At 33.1% G+C, this 20,341-nt stretch overlaps 2 protein-coding genes across 2 annotated transcripts; one reads left to right on the top strand and one right to left on the bottom strand.

Moving 5' to 3' along the window:
* Nucleotides 1-620: 620 nt before the first annotated feature.
* Nucleotides 621-2,086, top strand: LOC113773836 (anthocyanidin 3-O-glucosyltransferase 2-like). Its single transcript, XM_027318441.1, has one exon. The coding sequence runs from the start codon at nt 621-623 to the stop codon at nt 2,037-2,039; it is 1,419 nt and encodes a 472-aa protein (XP_027174242.1). The 3' UTR covers nt 2,040-2,086.
* An 11,390-nt stretch (nt 2,087-13,476) lies between these two features.
* LOC113775640 (UDP-glycosyltransferase 71K1-like) lies at nt 13,477-15,176 on the bottom strand. The gene has a single exon (XM_027320592.1). The coding sequence runs from the start codon at nt 15,091-15,093 to the stop codon at nt 13,666-13,668; it is 1,428 nt and encodes a 475-aa protein (XP_027176393.1). The 5' UTR covers nt 15,094-15,176; the 3' UTR covers nt 13,477-13,665.
* Nucleotides 15,177-20,341: the final 5,165 nt, after the last annotated feature.

The raw sequence follows: 20,341 nt of genomic DNA, 5'->3' as shown, positions 1-20,341 counted from the left end.
TTTTCTAATTTTTTAAGCGAAAAAAAAATATTCATCAACAAGTATAAATGATGCATATATTCCATGAAAAATATAAAAAAAATAAACTCAAAATTATTAATATAATAATTTTATTTCAAAAAGCAAACTAAACTATTTACAATTACTCACAACGAATTTTCATATTTTGATAATGGTTTACAACCTTCTCATTTTGAACTTTACGAAATATATTTTTCTCAATATAAGTAATTAAATAATCATTCATCCAAATATCTTTCATTCTATTTCGTAATCGATTTTTTACTATATTTATAATTGAAAAGTCCCTCTCTACGGTAACTGTAACAAAGTAAAATCAAAGCCAACTTTTAAAACATATAAATCAATAGATATATAAAATTTCAGAGGACACACTTGAAATTATATTAAAACTCTATGAATACTGTAGAGATTTATGGAGGGCAGTGCGAGCCTGTGCCCCAACCGTAGATCCGCCGCTGCTTGGGTCCCTCTGTTAAGCTGTTTATGCATTTTAAAAACTGAGGTTTGAATACCAAAGGAAACTTCCACACGTATAAAGCCTCTGCCAGGCATAATTCCATATATAGCAACAAAGGAAAAACTTTAAAAACACAAAGATGAAGAAGAAACAGCTTGTTTTTGTTCCAGCACCAGTCAGAGGCCACCTAATATCCACAGTTGAGTTCTCAAAGCGCTTAACTCAACGAGATGATCTGCTCTCAATATTTGTTCTAGTCATAAGGCATCCTCATGGCCAAAGCTTGGAGTCATACACTCAACAAGTGGCTGCTTCAAACACTAGTATTCAATTCATCAACATACCTCGTGTAGATCAACATCTACCAGAGTTCTTGGGCTCCCCAGAGCATGGTTTTACTCGCTATTTGGAAAGCCATAAATCCCATGTCAAAAACGCAATAGTCGACCAATCCGAGTCCTTTACTTCTCTTGCGGGGATAGTTGTTGATCTATTTTGTACATCAATGATTGATGTAGCAAATGAGCTTGGCGTTCCTTCATATGTGTACTTCACCTCCAGCGCTGCCTTTCTTGGCTTCATGCTTTATCTTCCAATTCACTATAACCAAAATGGAAGAGAATTCGAGACTTCAAATCCTGATGCAATCATTCCAACGTACTCTCACCCGGTGCCTTCAAGTGTAATGCCTTCTTTTGCATTTAACAAGGTTGGTGGTTATTCGTCAATCCTAAAACATGCTATGAAGTTCAAAGAGACGAAAGGAATCATCATAAACACCTTTTCTGAATTGGAACCACATGCGGTGAGTCAATTGAAATTCGACAACGAAACACCACCAATTTACACAGTTGGACCCTTGCTCGGCCCGGAGGGTGAAACTCTAAAGCCAGACTGCGAAAGGATAATGAAATGGCTAGATGTTCAACCTCCATCATCAGTTGTGTTTCTCTGTTTTGGAAGCAGGGGTACTTTTGAGCCTGACCAGTTAGCAGAGATGGCAATTGCAATCGAGCAGAGTGGCTACAGATTCTTGTGGTCTGTCCGGTCGCCTGGATCAAAGGACTTCACAAAACCTCCAGGCGAATATTCCAGTTTTTCTGGAATATTGCCGGAAGGTTTCTTGGAACGTACCGAAAATCGAGGATTGGTGTGCGGTTGGGCACTACAGCTGGAGGTGCTGGCTCATGAAGCAGTTGGGGGCTTTGTTTCTCATTGCGGCTGGAATTCCACACTGGAAAGCTTGTGGCATGGGGTGCCTATTGCAACATGGCCTCTTTACGCTGAGCAGCAAATTTGTGCATTTGAACTGGTAAGCGAATTGGAATTAGCAGTGGACTTGAAAATGGATTATCGAATGGAAAATGCAGAGAATCTCGTGAAGGCTGAGGAAATAGAGAAAGCTATCAGATGTTTGATGGACACTGAAAATCCAATCAGAAAGAGAATTAGAGAAATGAGAGAGATGAGCAGAAAGGTCATTCAAGATGAGGGTTCTTCATTCATCTCACTTGAATGCTTGATTGAAGATATCTATGTCAACAAAGCAAAAGCCTAGAATCATTTTTCATTCATCTGTAAACTCATATTTTTACTATTTCCTTATGCTTGAATTGAATGCTTTTGTTATACTTTTTCATTTTTCATATGCTTTGTTCAATGCTTTTGTGTACTTGGTTGTTCATATTTATCCTTAAGTTTTGAGAATTATAATTAGTTTCTGGGTAATTATTCTTGCAACTTATTATGGTATAAAATATCAACAACGAATTTTAAAAGTTTGGCCAAATCTTAGACATGAACTTTTCCCAAACGACTGCTTAAAAAGCCCCTTATCCCTTCTTCCTAATCAATTAAATATTAGAATCTAATGTAATTAGATTTGAATTTGGTGGCAAATCCCCTGCAATGTCCAATAACCAATATAATGGACTGTTAGAAGGGAGGAGAAGTTCGTTCCATTTTTGCTTCTGTGAAATGAATAACTGAATGCGTGGTCAGTTGGTTCTCCTCATCCCATATATACGATGTGATTTTTCACCTTGAAATTTAGAATCAACTACACATTATTTGTCAACTAAACATTTTTCCCCATGAATATATGAAGTTTGGGCCTTCAAAATAAATTGTATAGTTCTGTCATTGCATACGTAAATATTGGATATTCCTGGGTTTGGCTTATGATACACGTAAAAGCTTGACCAAATCCTCATCGTTTTCACTTTTCCTACATATATAACAAGACGCAATTGTGCTTCTTTTTTTCTGAAACGGAAAAATCAACCCGAAAATAATTTAAAGAAACCCACAAAGAATTCACGTTCAGTCAATTAGTGACAGAATGAAACTCTTATGAACTTTAAATTCAGAGTAAAGACCCTACGATTTTTTGATGTGGGATGGTGACCCAACTCCCTCCCATGCACACCCTCCCGCGCAATTGTGCTTCATGCTAAAGTGGAATTCGAACTGGCGACGTCAGATATATTAATATATAGCAGCTGACCTCCCCACCAGGGGCATCCAAACAAATCGAGTGAATTGGTTAGGTTTGGATTAGTTTATTTTTTAAATATAATGTTATAATTTTGTTTGGATAGTGTATTATTTAAAATATTATTTGGAATAATTATTGTAGATTTTTTTGTGATGTGATGTATGTGAGATAAAAAGGTGATTGGGAATATAAAAAGGTAGGTTGGGAAATGTGTTTATGATGCAAGCGAAATATTATTTGGGATAATTGGGGTATCCAAACACTCTAATATATAAATAAAAATAATTTTTTAAAAAAATTTTATATATATTATTATAATAAAATATTTTTAAAGCACATAAAAAAAAATTAATCCGAACCGAGTTACATTAAAGTGACATGCATTACTTGATTCCAAGAATTCCATTCAACGCATCAATCAAGTGTGACGCACGAGATTTTGTCGCAGCCGGGCTGCCCTTGTCTTTTTGTAATAAAGAGAAGATGTTTTCTTAGATTTCCACTATACATTTTAAACTAGATCAGGTCTAGCTGAGAAGACATTACTATGAAGGATGCATAAAAGAATAGACTCCATGACCTATAAGCTTGTGCCTGTGTGCTACTTCTTTTGCAGTTATTCTGAATTACGTTGGGAGGAAAGAAAAGCAAAGTCAGGACAAATCAAGCGTTAGTGATCAGAGAAATAGCAGGGTCAAGAAGCTGAGGGAACCATAGTCCCGGACGTGGCAACAAGAAGTCAGCAAAAACGGGCCTTACTTGGAATTGGAGACACAGCTAGGATGGATACCTCCAAATACTAGGATTGCAGAATAGGCGCTTAAAGAGAGAAGTTTGGGGAACAAAGTTCTAGATGATGCTGTGACAGTCAAACTTGTCTTATGCAATGCCCTGGAACAGCAGTGGAGTAGAGTTGAGCTCCACTCCCAATACAAGAAACTAATGAGACAAATAAAGCATTAGACACCCTCGGATGGTAGAATAGCTACTTTGATTGGCGACATTTCTGACGTGCACAAGTTGTTTCGCATGTGCTCTTTTCTCTTTGTGAGGGAAGTATGAAAAGTAACAAAAGTTGTAGCCCTATTTGGATTGTGATTTTTCTCAAAAAAAAATTATTACATTTTTCGTGAATACATATTTTTATCACTTTTTTATTTTATTTATATTAAATCATTACAGTAATTTTTCTACAAAAAATTCAGAAAAATGCAATTCAAACGAAGCCTAATAGGCATTCTTTTGAACGAGGAATGGAACTTTTTTAGTGTCATTGAGCATTAAATGCATAATTTTTTGAGCCTTTGTTCGCACGTGTAAATTTCCTTTATATTGAATGAAATTATTCTAACGTTTCGATAAAAAGAAAAAACTTTAGTGATCATAAAGTTGAAGAGATCATACATATCTTAGCTAAAGCCAAAATGAATTTGTTTTCAAAGGCTAAAGGTTTCCTTCAAAAAGACTAAAGGTAAAAAACAAAAAGAGCCGCGTGCATTTGGTCAATGTTGGATTCCAACTGCATTGCAAGTATATTCTTTCCAACAAAGTCAAAGAAACAACGGTAATACATAATTTGCTGATTAAATTGGAGATAAGAAGTCGTAAATTTGGTTTCGGATCTAGGGGCTTTAGTGATGGGGCAGGTGGCTACTAGAGTGTGGACTAGTCAAACCATTCATGAGTAACTTGTGAGCAGTTTAATCAAAAGTTTGGTTCAAAATAGATTTGAGCTCGAATTCAAGCCACTCGTTCTATGTAACAGGTCGAGTTCGAGCATTAGTTGCACTTACTTGAATACTTGATGAGTTTAATAAAGTATTTATATTATTTATATATTATATATTTTAATTATGTAATTACTATTATGGGTTCATATTTTAATAAATTTATATGAAATAATGTTCAATAAAAAAGTAACGGATGGCAAAATGATAATATGATAAATTTAAATGTAAAAAATAAAAAATAAGAAAAGAAAAACTCGAGCTTGAATTCGAGTAGACCAAATTTGATAGGATTTGCAGATTACTCAAACTCAAACGAGTCGAGTTCGAGTTTAATTTTCATTATGTCAAGTCTCATTCGAACTCAACTTTATATACTTGTTTGAACTCGAATAGCACTGATAGTAATCGAATTCAATCTTGAGCATAGTGCTATTTGAGTTTAATTCAGTTCAATAGCACTCCTAACGGCGACGGGTGAATAGAGAGGAAGGAAAGAATGGAATAAGTCTTTCACGCGAGGCACTTTAAGTGAGTGCACGTGTCACTCCCTTATTTATGCGACCGGATTGTGACTGATATAAGTCGCAACTAAGGATTTGGGTGAATATTTTTTTTTAAAGAAACGATAGCTTTATATATTTATAATGTATAGTTTTTTAGTGAAATGATAGCTTTATATATTTATAATGCAACTTATATAGTAATTGGACAATGACCCAAATAAAAAGGATAACAATCCTATAATGTATCATGATGCTTTAGTATCGAAGATTGGGATTCGCCTTATTTTCATCTAACCAGATTCCCATAGCATACATGCTCAATTTAATACTATTCCTTTCATCCCATTTATTTAGTTATATTTAGAAAGTTTAATTTTCTTAAAAATAGTGATTTGATTGTGATATTTATGCTTTTCTTTTTAATTTTACTCTTACAAATTTAAAATTTAAATTTAAATGATAACATACATATGATTAAAAAAAAGATTATATTAAAAAAAGAGACTAAAAAATATAAAATATTTTAAAATAAAAAATATGACACTTTCAACGGAACAGGAGAGTATCTATTTTCTCGTGTAACACAAAAGACAAAAAGCACTGTACTAAGCTGTTGTGATACAAGTAGTAGAGCTATTTTGTAGTCATTTGATTGAATACTAGAAGTACTGAGTGGAGACATAAAAGTGATATGCATCGCTTGATTCCACAACACATCAATCAGGTCAAAAAAGATTGGCCAAATCTTTGTAGTCCACCTGGATCCTCTATAGTTAGTATAGTGGCGACATCTCGACATGATATAAAGCTGTCTCAAGTTATCACCGCACACTGGCTGGGAAGTCTATGGTGTGGAGGTGAAAGTTGTGAGCAAGCGATGACGCGCGCTCAAGCTTTCTTATTCAATTCTGTAATTTTTGTTTATTTATTATTTTATAAATAAAATTTTATTTAACTCTAACAAATTTTAGTTTAAAATTATTATTATTATTATTATTATATCATTGTAACTCAATACTTAAGCATAAAATTTTTTGACATTCAACATGCATTTTTTCTTTGAATTATGCTTGTTTATTATGTCTCTAAACAATTAATACTATTAGAATTTTACCATTTTTTTCTCTTTTATACTTACCATGTAAATCTTGACTTTTATCTTTTATCAAGTATTTGTTATATAAGACTTGATTTCTATCAAGTATTCATATTTTCTAATAATTATATGAAAATAAGTTTAACTTACATTACGTTATATATCTCATAAATATTGAAAGAAAATTAATGCTATTTTTTGGGATTATTTTCATTTTAAACTATTATTTATTTTGGCCTAAATTATGTTGTGTTTGAAAAGAGAATACTTTGAATAAAATTTTTAAAAAAAAGTGAATGTAGAATTAATATACAAGACTAGGGGTGGCACCCGCGCTCAGCACAGGAGTTGTAACTTGTGTGGGGGATGTAGCTTGTAAGTAGAAAATGCAATTAATAGTGATGTAGTTGTAAGAATTACTATCGTATAGTTCGCCTACTCAATTAAGTCAACCATGTAGGTGATTATGCAATGGAAAATTGTGGACTTATTATTGCATAGCAAATTAATCATCATATAGATGAAAAGAGAGAAAGAAAGAAAGGTTATCATAGCAACTATTGCAAATTGGATGGATATCTATAATATAAATAAGTTGTGGTTATTGTAATAAGTCCACTTATAACAAATGTACCAATGAGAAAATCTGTTTGCTTTGTTTCTGTTGCTTCTGCTGAGGTTCTTTGGCAGCAAAGTTTAGATATAGAGCCTATATGTAAAAGTGATATTTTGTTGTCACATATATCGTATACATGAATTTATATTTTTTGCTAATTGCATTTGAATTTTGACGGATATGTTAACCTCTTTCATAGGTAGAAAATGCAGTAGCACGTTCTTTATGTTTCTACATATCATCCTTTCCTTCAGATATTTTTACTTGTTCACTATGTATTGTGTCTGCATTAATCACCATAGTTTGTAGTATTCAATGTATAATCTCCTTTTCGACATTCGACAATAATTGGATTACACAGTGAGTCTTTGTTAGTGGATTTTAGTAAGGTAACAAAACTTTCTATCAACTGTAATATTGTTTAATATCAACAACTTGCCATTCTTCATTGATGCAGATTCAATGGAAGAGGTAAGTCTATTTTGGTTTGATGCTTTGCATTTATTATAACCATCTCGTTGCTTCTGTCGAACTTTTTCTTTCTCTTCCACTAATAAGGCAGCATACTTTTCTCTGGCCTTTTGATTGCAAGCTTGTCTTTTACAATTAAGTTTATCAATAGTTTTTGATTGATCCTTCCTAAGTGCTACCACAAATAGAATAAGCCTTTAAATTGCAACCACAACTACTACAATTCAACAGATGCATAGCCATGCACATAATTTGGAAGAGAGGAAATAAGGCTAATTCCAAAGTCCAAATTGTAGTGGTCAGATGCAATTTGCCACGGTCATTAACACACAAAAGAGAAGAACACACAAATTAAAAAGTAGTTAAAATAATAGCAGGTCATGCACACCAAAATAATGAGTTAATTGTAACTATTATTTGACATAATATGTCAAGGACAGAGATGCTGCTAGAAAGTACATTGATGACAAAACTTCTGCAATACAATTCTCTTGCTTCTCAATCTACAACACAAGGAAATTACAGAATATAGTTACAAATATAGTTGGCCCTTCTAAATTGAACAATGAATTCACTAGTTCATTTAGATATTTGATATACACACTGCTGGTATGTACCTGGAAAAATACGGAGCAAAAACCTTGTTTGTTCAATTAAGCACCTCATGCAACCACACTTTGTGTTAACAACCCCCATTTTGTGTTAATAACCCCTATTATTGTAGGTTCCCAAAAAGAAACTACTCAGCAAATGCTTCAAAAAATCAAGAGGATTTCCGTTTCAGTTCAGACATGCTTTCCAATAGGTCCTTCATCTTCCATCCATTACTATTACATTAAATAGCCCAGAATTGCTCACTCTAATCATCCAACGCTTTACAGTAGCTTAATCGGTTTTGTGAAACTACAGAAGAGACAAAGTTTGCAGTTAAACTTCCACTATCAAGTAGAGAATTAATTGTGTTGTAAATGCATTCATATTAGACTAATCATGACTTGCTCAATTGGTTTTGTGTAAATGCAATCAACGTAACCCTCCAACTCTTTTCACAAGGTCAATGACTTGCACAAGCTCCATTACAAGCCCTCTTTGTCTGAACTGCAACACTAACGGTTACTTCCAAGAGTAAAAGCTGAAACACCAGTCCACTAAGGGTAAGATAGGCAAAGTGCGCATCAATCTGAATACCATGCGGGTACTTAACCCTTACTTAGTTGTAAACTCCTGATGCATTGACTAACTTGCCCCTCAAAATGTCATATGAAATTCACCCAACAGTCAAACACCAACTTTATATATATATATATATATATATATATATATATATATACTAGGAGGAATGTCCGTGCATCGCGCGGGTGTTTGGCACATGTGGTTAAAGCGGATTTTTTATGTGCTTGTGGTGAGTAAGTAAATGAAGATGAACATAAGATAACAGCGCATACTAAGTAATACTAAGGAAATATAACTTCTACTGAAAACCATTATGAAATACTGAGTGTAAAGGCTAAAAAAATAAAGCAGTTCTGGAAGCCGAAAGGGGGAAAACCAAAGAATGTGAAGGAGGAAGAATTAAAAGAGTCATAACTGATGCCCAAACAATAACTCAGCAGCATACCCACATTTATTGGCCATTTAATTGGGATGTAAATAGTGTTTTATTGCTGATAGAGAAATTGTTTTAACGGTTGAGCTTCAAACATAGGAAAGCAAAGCAGGTGTTAATATAATTATGAGTATTTTAGACAATTGAAATGGAGTTATACAGCAATTACAGCATTGATTCCCATTTCAGTAATTGCTTAAAAACACACGTTTATATGAATTGGACCAAATGCACAAATGATCGACAAATAAGCCCACATTCCACAACTACCCAGATATGTCTATAAATACAAGTTTTAAATGTACAAACATGGGAGTTTTAATATAAAAACACCCAAACACATGCTGCAATCAGTTGTATCAAAGCTTTGAAAAAGTAACACATTTTTCAAATTTCTAAAATGCTCCCGCCCATGCGGTTGAAATTCAGCTTCTTTTTTGACCAAAACTCAATCTTATATATGATAAGGATATATATATATATATATATATATAAGAAATTATTAAAATCAAGGCCCATTTAGTAAATCATGAAAATAATTGATGAATTAATGTATGAGTGAGAGAAAGAGAGAGAGAAGAATGTGAACAAATGAGTATTGAGTAGACAAAAAACTTTAACTAGAGAGAGAAGAATAGGAATAATTAGTGTTTAATGGATCTAAAAAAATTTACTTAGGTAGGAACATTATTTGTTTTTTAGTTATGGTTGCAGCATTGTCATTGAACGTCGAGGATTGCATTCTTCGAGGAATGTATTCACAGATGAATTGCTATTGTTTTTTTTAAGTTATGGTTGCAGTAGGGGTTGTGATGTAGGTCATGGCTTGGGTTGTGGCACTACTCTTAGGTGGTTCATCTTTAATTAATTTATTTGCTTGTGACGTGTCATAAGATTTATCCATCATCCTTAGTTTATCTTATCCATCATCCTTAGTTTTTCAATGCCACCTGACAAGAAAGAACTTCACTTACGATGGCATGGAATCAAATAGTGTGACATAATTTAAATTATTGAATTTTTAAAAATCAAATCTAATTAAGTGTGAACTCGTGAATAATACTTGGAAAATTAGGAGCAGTAAATTTATTAATTGCATTCCAATGGGTGCAATACTTCTTGAAATTTAAACCCATGACACTAAACTAAAAGAAAAGCATCAAAAACATTTAAGGGTCTCCTCTAGAAATCCTCATAGCAAAGAAGAGAAAATCGGCTAATTTGCCCTAATCTATAGGAGAGAATTTCAAAATGGGAAAAAAATGGAGAATGAGGGTTCTAAAGGAAAAATATTGAGAAAAGAAATAGGTCATCAAACCGGAAGCTGATGCCTAATAAGGTTGAATATTTTATGGAAAATATCTAAAATTGTTCATTCAGAATAGGCATGCATCTCACGTGGACTAACTTCCGTCTATCTTACTTTCAAGAGTAAATCAAATGGCCAAGATGAAGTACTTTTATAAACTTAGTAATTCTTTTTTTTTTTTTTAAGTGAGAAGTTTTGAATTCAGAATTTTCAACTTACAATCCCTCTCTCTTTATCACCCAACTGTACTCTTCCTCGAACTTAGCAGGCTATGCTGCATGAAAAATAATTTAATGGGTGAACTAAGAATTTTAGACAGTTTACCAACCTATCACACACTTTACCCTTTTTATTTGTATTATTTGTATTCGAATATCTTGTTATCCAAAACTAGGCTTTAGGATAAATCCTTGGCCAAATCAGTCGATGAATTTTTTCTTAACATCTTTACAACTAATTATTTCACGTTGTTATTCTATATGATCCCGGTATTACCTTTTTTCTTTTTTTTTTTTTTTTCTTTTTTACTTTTTTAGGTATAGTCTATCACAAACCAATACGAAAACTACAATAACAACACTAGAATCAACTATGAGCTAGAAAAACTGTCATCAAAGCTCTAATTTACACACAAATCCTAATTTTCCTTCGTTTTCTTCCCATTCTTTCAACCACAGATAACAGTTCTTGATTGCATCAATTATTGAATCAACAAGTCCATCAGCAGGCATGGATTTCCTTTTGAACTGCCCCCAGGTGTAGCAATTGTTACCGAAAATACAGTAAGTTTTTGTCTATTTTATACACTTGTACACGACACATGTCTCAATACTACTCTCATAACTCATTTTCTTTCTTATATTTATCTTCTTAAAAACCAAAAATATTTAGTTCTTCATGTCCTAATCAATGGATTCAACTAATCCTTTAGCAAATAAATAAAATAATCGGATTCGAGTAATTTAAAAATAGTCCCTAGTGTTTCTTTCTTAGTCATTCTTTACATTGTTTGTGATATACAGAAGAGGGAAAAAAAATAAAAAATGAAAGGGGTTTGGTCATGCATGAGCAAAGCCACTTGACCACGCTTTCTATTATTTATTTCACAGAAGCAAAACCGGAACCGAACACCTAGACCTTCCAGAATTCCTGGCTTTGTATTATTGACTAATGGAGATTGCAATTGATTTGCCACCAAATCCAGATCTAAATGACACTGGATTCCAATATTTAATTGATTGAAATTGGACAACTTTCGATCATGATTCAAGACCTAACTTGGGAAAGAATGCAAATTTGGCCATATTTCATGTCCAAGATTTGACCAAATTTTTTTACACTTGGGGCTGCTTGGTGAAAGGGTTTGGGAATCACAGAATGGAATAAATCCCTTATTTGTTGCTTGGATTAAGCCTATTGGAATACAATTTTTGGAATCATTTCTAAAAAATCAGACTTACACCATTCCCGAGGAAATTGGGAGGTTTTGGACAAAACCCTCAATTTATTCCCTCAGACAATATTTATGACGGATCTACCCTCTCTTTCTCTCCATCACACGCTGCACCTTCTGTTTTTCTTCTTCATCAGATTTCCTATCACTTCTTCTTAATCATACAGTCTTCATCTCTTATCCAAAATTTCTTGAAAAAAAAAATCTAAAGTAGATCTAAATGGGATAGGAATGGGCAAATATCTTCAGCGATAAAGAGGCACTCAATCATAACAACTCTTGTTCTTCTCGAATTTGGCCTACATCTTTTGGCTGATTGTGGAAAATCCTCAGCCAACAAAGAAATGGACGATCTGGGTCGAGTCAAAACTTCTAGTTTTATATTTTACCAAATTTTCCTAACTACAAAGTACCTTTAGAAAAGTGAACGCAATCCCTTTCATTTATAAACTGCAGATAGTTTGAATTTACAGGTTGCCTGGGGTTAAATCATGTACGTATTATTGAGGTCTCTGAGATTTTGACTGATGAGCCGTTCATGTTTTGGAAGAGGGAGGACTCCACAGGCCAACGAAATTGGTTAAATAGCGCATTAAATACAAAACCTGCCAGTTTCCCATAAAGAGTTGGTATGTTATGGGCAATTTCTTTTTTTTTTTTTTTAACTTTCACATATTTAATTTATGTTAAATACAAAACATAATAGTTTTCCTTTGGATTTAATTTATGTTAAATACAAAACATACTAGTTTTCCTTTGGATGCTATTTAACCAATTTTTCTCATAAAGAGCTAGTATGTTTTCCATAAAGAGTTAGTACAAAACATACTATAAAACCTGCCAATTTCCCATAAAGAGTTGGTATGTTATGCGTTATTTAACCAATTTTTCATATTTAAACAAATTTATGAAAATTAAAGTAACGTATTTGAAAGTTGCATTTTTATTTGGAAGAATGCATTCTTTCGATGCGTTTTTCACCATTTGGAAAGAGACTCAAAAATCACCACCCTTTGAAAAGTTAGTTTAAAAACTCTCTCTTTTTAGGAATTTACTCCTTGTTAATACAGCCACTATATTTATTTTCTGGTATTAATTTTTGTTATGATTTATGATTTTCTTATATTTTATCAAAAAAGTTAATAACTATTGTAGTTACAATTATGGAGATGTTAATTTGTCGTTTGTGCAATTCTTTTGTTTTATAAGAATTGTTATATCAGGGGTAAATTTGAAATTTAATTGCATTTAATTCCGAAACACTTGTCAAACCAAGCATCAGAAATTGGAATGATGCTAATTCCAATGTGTGAATCAAGCTAGATATTGAAATGAAAAATTTAATTCCAAAACTAGAGTCTATGATTCCATTTCTATTTCCGATTCCAATCTGTGAAACAAGCTCCCCCTTGATTGATGAACCGTGAGGAATGTGATCTACATCCATTTTCACGTATTCACTATTTAGTATTTACACACAAAATAAGTGAGAATTACAAACTTAAGATGTATAACAAGATTACTTAAATTTCAGTTTTCACTCCAATTGAGAGTATGCTTACCATGTCAAACCGAAAAGATGATTACCAAGAAATTTTTTTAATAATGGAATCACAAAAGATGAGAAGATAAGTATGGACTACCAAGTACATAATAACAATTTAACAAAACTTATGAAAAATGGGAAGTAATGACGAACTCCAGGACATCAGTATGAAGAAAAAACATATATATTCAAACACAAGGAAGCAGTGCTAACATGAATTTAATCACAAATGTGACAATACGATCGATTAAGAAAGACTAGAATAAACAAAGCAAATTGATTTTGGGAAATAGGAGCAGCTGAAGAAACTTCCCTTAATCTGCTGATAACATGATCATGTGGCGGAAATGATTCTATCTATGCCTTATTTGCTTTGTTGATATGGATATCTTCAATCAAGCGTCCAACTGAGATGAATGAAGAACCCCCATTTTGAATGGCCTTTCTACTCATTTCTTTCATTTCTTTAACTCTCCCTCTGATTGGATTTTCAGAGTCCATCAAGCATCTGATAGCTTTCTCTATTTCCTCAGCCATTACAAGATTCTTTGCATTTTCCATTCGATAATCCATCTTCAATTCCAGAGCTAGTCCCAATTCTCTGACCAATTCAAATGCATTAATTTGTTGCTCAGCATAAAGAGGCCATGTTGCAACAGGCACCCCAAACCACAGGCTTTCCAGGGTGGAATTCCAGCCACAATGCGATACAAATCCACCAACTGCTTCATGAGCCAGCACCTCCATCTGCGGTGCCCAACCACACAGCAATCCCCGATTTTCAGTACGTTCCAAGAAACCTTCTGGAAGTACGTCAGACAAATTGGAATATTCACCCATCCTTTTTGTGGGGTCATCCTTGGATGGGGGCGACCTGACAGCCCACAAGAATCTGTATCCACTCCGCTCGATTGCAATTGCCATCTCTGCTAACTGGTCAGGCTCAAAAGTACCCATGCTTCCAAAACAGAGGAATACCACTGATGATGGAGGCTGGTCATCTAGCCATTTCATTATCCTTTCGCAGTCTGAGTCTTGCCTTTTGCCCTCCTGGTCGAGCAACGGTCCAACTGTGTAAATTGGTGGTGTTTCACTGTCGGATATCAATTGATGCACAGCATGAGGTTCTAATTCTGCAAACGTGTTTACGATGATTCCTTTTGTCTCTTTAAACCTTGTAGCATGTTTCACGAATGAGGCATAACCACCATACTTGTTAAATGCAAAAGAAGGCACAACATTTGTAGGGACAGGGTGAGAATAAGCTGGAATGATCGAATCAGAATCCGAAGTCTCGAATTCTCTTCCATATTGGTTATAGTGAATTGGGAGATAAAGCATGAAGCCGAGAAAGGCAGCGCTAGAGGTGAAGAACACATAGGAAGGAACACCGAGCTCGTTTGCTAATTCAATCATTGAACTACAGAATAGATCAACCACTATTCCGGCAAGAGAAGTATATGGTTCTGATACTAGGTCGACTATTGCTTTTTTGACATGGGATTTATGGCTTTCCATGAGAAGAGAAATATAGTTTTCCCGGGACTTCAACAACTCTGCTGAAGGTGGATCTGCTTGAGGGATGTTGATGAATTGAATACCAGTGTTTGAATTAGCCACTCGTTGAGTGTATGACTCCATTTTGCTGGCAGAGATTGAGCTTATAACTAGAACAACTATTGATAGCCGGTCATCTCTTTCAGTCAAGCGCTTTGAGAACTCAACTGTAGATACCAAGTGACCTATGCCTGGTGATGGAACAAAAACAAGCTGTGTTTTTTCCATGTTTGTAGCTTAGAAACTGATCAGTTTTTCTTCGAATCTACTGGTATGCTTCTGACTTCTCCCTGGTAGAAGCTTTATGTGTGGACGTTTCCAACCACTTGACAAAGAGACAACGATGTGATACTATTTTGTGTAGGAATATCTGAATTCATAGACCGAATTCAATGTTTTAAGACCCAGATCGGAGAGTGAAACAGAAGAGTTTCCGGATTGCGGTTCAACCGGTGCAAAGGTTTTATTTTTTTAAAAATATTAGTATTATTAAAAAATTAGTAAAATTCAGTTGAAACTCGCCGGTTTTTATCAAACCAACCCCTTCTTAATTGGATTTGACGATTCAATTAAATTTTTGAATTAATCGTTAAATTGGACCGAAAGCATGATGTAATTATAGTCCAATCAGTTGAATCGACTAGTCCAGCTCCATGTTCAAAACATTGAAATGGATATGTTTGATGCTAGAATCTACCTATGAGACAATGTGAAGTAATGTCTGTGGCCCATTAGGCTATCTTGTGAGTCAGATATTTTTTCGGTGTAATATTTGGCTCTCTTTCTTATGTGGACTATTTAGTAACACGTGGAGCAGGCAAACTTTTTCTTAGCCATCAAGTTTTCTTATATATTAGACTTTTATTTTTATTTTATTTCTCAAAAATAAAATTTATTTAGAATCTTTTAATAAAATTTTATTATTTCCCAAATTCCATATAGGCAAATTTTAATAAAATAACATTATCTAGTTTATTTCCATAAGTTAAAACAAAAGTTTGTTAAAAATAATGAAATTTCCATAAGGCAAATTTTAGTATTGTTGATTCTTATAAGAATTAATGATTCTATAATAAATTAGACTAATTGAACATTTACTAAGGCATAATTTATTGTAATTTCAACCATATAAAAAATTATAAGACATAATATTTAAATATATTTAATGACCTACCGGTTGGATCACTCACCCACTGGTTGAACCAATAATTAGTTGACCCACCTCTTTCACCGGGTTCCTCCCCAGGCCGGATTTAATAACTATGTTAAATAAATAAATAAATAAATAAATAAATATATATATATATATATATTGAAGTAGTTTCAAGTAGTATTCAAGCACCAAATACTAGGTTTGTTTGGATACTTTTTTTTTTCAAATAATATTTCGTTTGCATCATAAATATATTTTTCAACTCATCTGTTTATAGTTTCAATCACCTTTTTATCTCACATATATCACATCATAAAAAATATTACAGTAATTATTTTAAATAATATTTCAAATAGTATTTTTTCCAAATAGGACCGGTGGCAATCCTTGCATTTATATGCTTTCACTATTTAGCTTCTTTTATTAATAAAAAAAAAAAGAAAGAGACTCACATCTACACTCCATCGTAAGGTACTTGTTAGATAGAGCTTTCTATAAATGTCTAACATTTACCTAGCTTAGATGCACCTTACATCCTAAACTATCATTGATTTGCACTTTTCACACTTATTGTCAAATTTAGCACTTTACTAACTTTTGCTATTACTTTTAGTACATTGTTCAAATTCATTAAAATTCAAAAAATTTTCCAAACCATTTTTTCCAATTAAAAAGACTTTAATACTTCTGATTTTCATTTATTCGCTACTACTCTCTCCTTCACTTGAGGGTAAAAGTCTTTTTATTTAAAAATAAGATTAATCTTCTATACACTGACAATATACATACTTTCACCATTTGATGTATGACACATAATCTGAATTTGAATTTGAAACTCAAATTTTGCATATGTGATGATGTATATCCAATCATGATAGTGTATATAAGATTTATTCTTAAAAATATACCTTGGGTCAGAGAGGTTTTCAATTAATTTAAGGAATGCGCTAGAAATTAATGGAACAAGGCATTTTAATACTATCAATTAATACTCTCACAAAAAAAAAAACTACAAATAAGTGTGTTTGGATAGGAGATTATTTGAAATAATTACTGTAGCACTTTTTGTAATATGATGTATGTGAGATAAAAAAGTAATTGAAAAGATAAAAAAGTGTGTTGGAAATTATATTTGTGATGTAAACAAATAATTTCTGGCCATTATTTGGCTATCCGAACACACTCAATAGTTTAGGGTGCAAAACATCCATACCGTAGACCGGAAGTAAAATTTCAGTGCCCATTGTTAAGTATGTGGGTACCCAAACAATGGAAAAGCCAAAATAAAATAGATTAAGGTTCCTCCATCCTATGTTAGATGGCCTAATTAACAAAGGCGTTGAAATAGTTTAATTCAAACAATGATTACAACATGATGCATCTCTAACTTTCTAAAATTAGAATCCTTGGTTGTTTTTTCTATTACAATTATATTTTACATAATAATGCATCTTAAATTTTTTTTAAAAAAAGTTGTTCATTTCTGTATATTATCTTTCACTATTTGCAGGTATTGAGTACCCAAGTTCCAACCGCGAGTTCATTTTAAAACACTAAAAGAGTTTATCATCCTTTTTTTTTTTTTTTTAGAGATAGAGACAGAATCTTGTTCTCGGTTATCCTAATGGTTGGATTGTGTTTACCCCAAATGTACATACATAAATGGTTCGCATTGAAAATTCAACTTGTAAAAAGAACATCACAACTAAAGGAACTATAATGCTCAGCTGGTGAGAACATTAATCTAGCGAGTTTCCTGTTTGGAAAGCCATTTTTCTTCAAAACAAAATATTACATTTTATGTGAATGTTTTTTAATTATTTTTTTATTTCATATACATTAAATCGTTACCATATATTTTGTTACAAAAATTTTAAAAAATGGCAATCCATGCAACTCCCAAGGTTCCCTTCAACTCTCAAACTCTTCTCCTTCTTCCTTCTTTACGGTAAAGCTTGGAGTCCTCCCCTGGACCAAAAACGAACAACAGGTACAATAATGCTTGCAGTCCAACTTGTCATGGATGAAGAATGACCTTTACGTAAAAACTGTCTTTGAACTGAGAACTCTTCTCCATTAGGAGCTTTTCTACTTCTCCCTCAACATCATGGGTTGCCATTCCAAGACCAGTGTTGTTCTGTCCCGATTACTTTTCCCGTGCGCCACTATATTTTGTCTACCTCTTTACGTATTTCATAAACTTGGATATTTCTTGTTCCTTTGGGGTCTTCTACAGCCATATTGCCTTTTCTGTGCACTGGTTTCACGGTGTGGTTCATCCTGTCTCTTTCTTCTTATGTTGTTATGGCAGGTGCATTTCGCAACGGATGGACAGGGTGGTTGGTCCGAAGGTTACGTCTACGGTGGAAAGTTCACTTTTCTGCCCATCGCAGGCAGAAGCAATGCAAGGAGGCCAACTGCCCATGTTATGTGGGGACGCACAAGGGCAAACAGCCAAAATATGCACCGGGCATGGAGAAAGCCGGTTTTGAGTGGATGAAATAAAGCAATACATTTTAAAATTACAATAAAAAACCATTTTAAAAATTTGTTCACCATCTAATCTAATGCTCAGCACTTAGTAAATATTTTGTGAACACTCTAGCCGAAGATGCGGGCTCCAATGAAAGGGAAAGAACGAAAAAATGAATGTCAAAGAAATGTGGAACAAAAGACACGAAAAGGTAGACAAAAATTTTCAACATTAACATGTCAAAGCAAATGTTGTGATAGGCTTTCTTTTTTAACTGAGTTTGATATTTGAAATAATTGAAGTGTAAATATAAAAGGAAGAGTTGGAACTCAAATATGATTAAAATAACCAAAGATGTGCAATTTTGATCCCCCAATGTTTGGTCTATGAGTTAAATTAGTCCCTAATATTTCGACTAATAGTCAAAATTAACTAATAGAAAACTACAATAACTAAAGTCAAAATCAAATTAGAATTATAATTTTTGGTCCGTAATGTTTGAAAATTTAATCAATATGGTCCCTTATATTTTAAATAATTATATTTCAAATGAAATAAAATATGAATTAGATTAAATGTATAAAAAAACGTGTTCTCAAATCTCATAAAAATCCTTAAAAATACTCCACATTGTCAAAACGCTATCATTTAGGCTAAAGAGCATCTCTTCGTTAAATAAATTACAAATAAATAACAACACATAAATCACATATGAAAAAAAATTAGTGGAAAAAAGAAAATTTTAATTTGAGTATATATAACTTTAATTCTAAAAAGTATAACACAAACTGTTGCATGGTTAGATATTGTGATTACATTAACAAGTAAAGGTGATTATCAATATGAAGGATTCATATGAATTTTTAAAAAATTTCTTGCTGTTTCTCATTATCTTTGTCGCGCCCCATTTTTCGCGATGGAAAAGAAAGTGTTTGTAAAAAAGATGTGATTTTATTTAAAAATAAATGGAAAAGGACCAAGAATGGGACTTAAAAAAATGCGACAATTTGGGTCCAAAATTTAGTCTAAAAGGGTTTTGAAGAAAAATTAGGAATCGCCACTTGGTATCGAGTTTGGGTGTACCAAGTCACCCAAAAAGTGTATTTAAATAAAATAAAATAAAACCCTTTTCGACAACTCCAGGTCTTTGAAAAACAAAAGAAAATGGATTCGGGAGTCACGGTTGAAGAAAGGGAAGGCAAAGGTTCGATTAACTCAAACCTAAGGCACCCTTTCAACCTAGTCTAAGCTAGTTGCGAGGTTTAGTCAAAATTTTCCTAATCTAACCCTTAATTTTATCATATTTGGATGTTTCCTACATGGATGCAAATCTAAATTTATAAAATATCGAAAGGGTCAAAATATCCATTCAAGGGTTTAATCGAACCAATCGCATTAATTACGAAGGCCACAATGATTCCTTGAAAGTGTCACGAGTATGCGAATGATGAAATTAAAAGAAAAGAAAAGAAATTAAATTATATACATATATAAGTGATCAAAGAAAAAGGGAATGCAACATAAAGGGTACGGGAGGCAAAAACTCGTGACATAATTTTCTTATACATGGATTAATAGGGTATTTAAACTAAAAAGTTATAATCACCCATTTCCCATGTTTGAAAAATAATTATCCTAATATGAACAAGCAAATGAACTAGCTTAAATGAGATGCAATTCTAAATGACATGATTAGCGCCTATAGCGGGTAGGGGATAATATAATAAGGAATATCATACAAATGAGAAAAGATCCTAAAAATGAAAATATGCATGAAAATGTAGTGAATAGCACACAAAGATGAATCTAGCGCAAGACAACCTAAAGGGTCTAGCGTCGAACTAGCCCAT

The sequence above is a fragment of the Coffea eugenioides genome, chromosome 6 (assembly GCF_003713205.1).
Source record: "Coffea eugenioides isolate CCC68of chromosome 6, Ceug_1.0, whole genome shotgun sequence".
NCBI lineage: Eukaryota > Viridiplantae > Streptophyta > Magnoliopsida > Gentianales > Rubiaceae > Coffea > Coffea eugenioides.
Note: the sequence above shows the minus strand (reverse complement) of the source record. Positions and strands in the feature narration are given on the sequence as shown.